The 2,049-nt window shown below is 53.1% G+C and overlaps 1 protein-coding gene across 1 annotated transcript in view; it reads left to right on the top strand.

Moving 5' to 3' along the window:
• Positions 1-2,049, top strand: part of LRRC74B (leucine rich repeat containing 74B) — a 23,795-nt gene that overhangs the window by 14,894 nt on the left and 6,852 nt on the right. The window contains 1 exon segment of the mRNA XM_027770694.1: positions 1-109. Coding sequence (XP_027626495.1) covers positions 1-109 — 109 coding nt within the window.

Raw genomic sequence — 2,049 nt, forward strand, 5'->3', positions numbered from 1 at the left:
TCTTCCTGAAAGTCCTGGACATCTCCTACAATGGCTTTGGCGATGCAGGAGCTTCTGCGGTGGGTGAAGCCCTCAAGACCAACAACGTGTTGGAGGAACTCAACATGAGGTGAGGAGCCAGGGTGTCACCCGGGGACCAGGGCATAGTAGGTCCGTTACCATGTTGCTAAACAGAAATGCCAGAGACAGGGTAATTTATAAAGAATAGGGGCAAGAACAGCAGTTAGCATAATGGCTATGTCGCTGGACTCCCATGTAGCTGACCGCAGTTCGCGTCCCGGACCCGGTGGCTTAAAACTCATGTTGGGCACGTGTGCGTGCGTGCCCAAGATCCCAAGAGGAGAATGGAGGAGAAGGGATTGAGGCATGGCCATCCCCCCCTGGGGGGTGATTTCTTGCTTTCTGTCTCTGTCTCTCTCTGTCTGGCGAGCACACGCGCCCTATAGCAAAAACCTCTCAAAAAAAAAAATAAAGAATAGGGGGTCGGGCCAGCAGATGCTATGGAGGTTAAGGTGGCTGCATCTCATGTGGCTGACTATGCAGTTTGAACCCCCAACCCGATGGCATAAAACACCAGGTATGGGGCCAGCAGGTGGTGTGGTGTTTAAGGCGCAGGACTCTCATGTGGTTGACCAAAGTTTGAGTCCCAGACCTGGAGGCTTGCTTTTTCACTCTCCCTCTCTGGTGAGCACACATACCCTATAGCAAATTTAAAAATAAGTAAATAAATAAAACAAAAACCAATAAGATACACACATATACCAGGTGCATGTGTGTACCCAAAATCCCTAGAGGAGAACAGAGGAGAAAAGAATGTAGCGTGACCATCCTCCCCTGGGGGTGATTTCTCACATTCCTCTCTCTCTGTTCTCTCCAGTGAGTGCACATGCCCTACAGCAAAACTTAAAAGAGAGAGAGTTATTCATCTTAAGATTCTGGTGGCTTGGGACCAGCAGTTAGCATAATGGCTATGTCACTGGACTCCCGTGTAGTCGACTGTGGTTCAAGTCCTGGACCCGGTGGCTTAAAACTCATGCCGGGCGCGTGTGCGTGTGTGCCCAAGATCCCGAGAAGAGAATGGAGGAGAAGGGATTGCAGCGTGGCCATCCCCCCGTGGGGGATGATTTCTCGCTTTCTGTCTCTATGTCTCTCTCTGTCTGGCGAGTGCACGCGCCCTATAGCAAAAACCTCTCCAAAAAGAAAAAAAAAAAAAAAGAAAAGATTCTGGTGGCTGGAAAGTCCAAAGGCATGAGGTCCGCTTCAGCCTCTGGTGCTATGTCACGACGTGGCCAACAGAAACAAAGAAAAAGTGGACACTACAGAGAGGAAGCAGGATTCGCCAACGCGTTTGTCTCTCCCATGCCCCCAGCCAATTGGATGGTGCCTTCCCACTAGGCCCCACCTCTTAAAGGTCTCACCTCCTCCCAAAGCCATTACACTGGGGACCGAGCTTCCAGAACACAAAACTTTGGGAGACAAAACCATGATCCGAACCATAGCACAGGGGTTCACCATCTTCCTCTGTTCATTTACGTTTCCAAGCTGACCACAGTCCACTCACGATGGGGCACGAGCCCCAATCCCAGAGCACCCAGCTCCGTCCTTCTCACTTAAGTTCATCCTCGATTCCTACAGGGCAGGTGAGTGGTCGAGAATCACAGACGTGCATGCAAAGCACTTTCAGCAGAGCCTTGTGCGGTGTAGGGGGTGCTCTGACAAGAAGGGTGCTCTCAGAAGAGGAGCCTGGTCTGGGTGGGGCAAGGCAGGGCCTTGGCGAGTTGGCCAGTGTGCACGGTTTGCTTGGCATGTGGCCTCTGGGGGCCCGCTGTGTGCAGGTGAACCCCTCCCTGGAGACTGCCCACTGTGGGCAAGGAGGCCCCATTTACTCCTGCTCACCTGTCCTGCCGTGGGAGGAGCCACGGCTGGAGGCAGCCACAAGAGATGCCAAAATCTGAGGTGCAGCCAGAGCTGGGGCCTGAGAAACCAGGGTGAAATGGGACTGGTCTGGGGACATGGCCCAGGGCGGTGCAGAGGCCTGAGCTTGGGTTC

This window comes from Tupaia chinensis, unplaced genomic scaffold, assembly GCF_000334495.1.
Source record: "Tupaia chinensis unplaced genomic scaffold, TupChi_1.0 Scaffold000024_1, whole genome shotgun sequence".
NCBI lineage: Eukaryota > Metazoa > Chordata > Mammalia > Scandentia > Tupaiidae > Tupaia > Tupaia belangeri.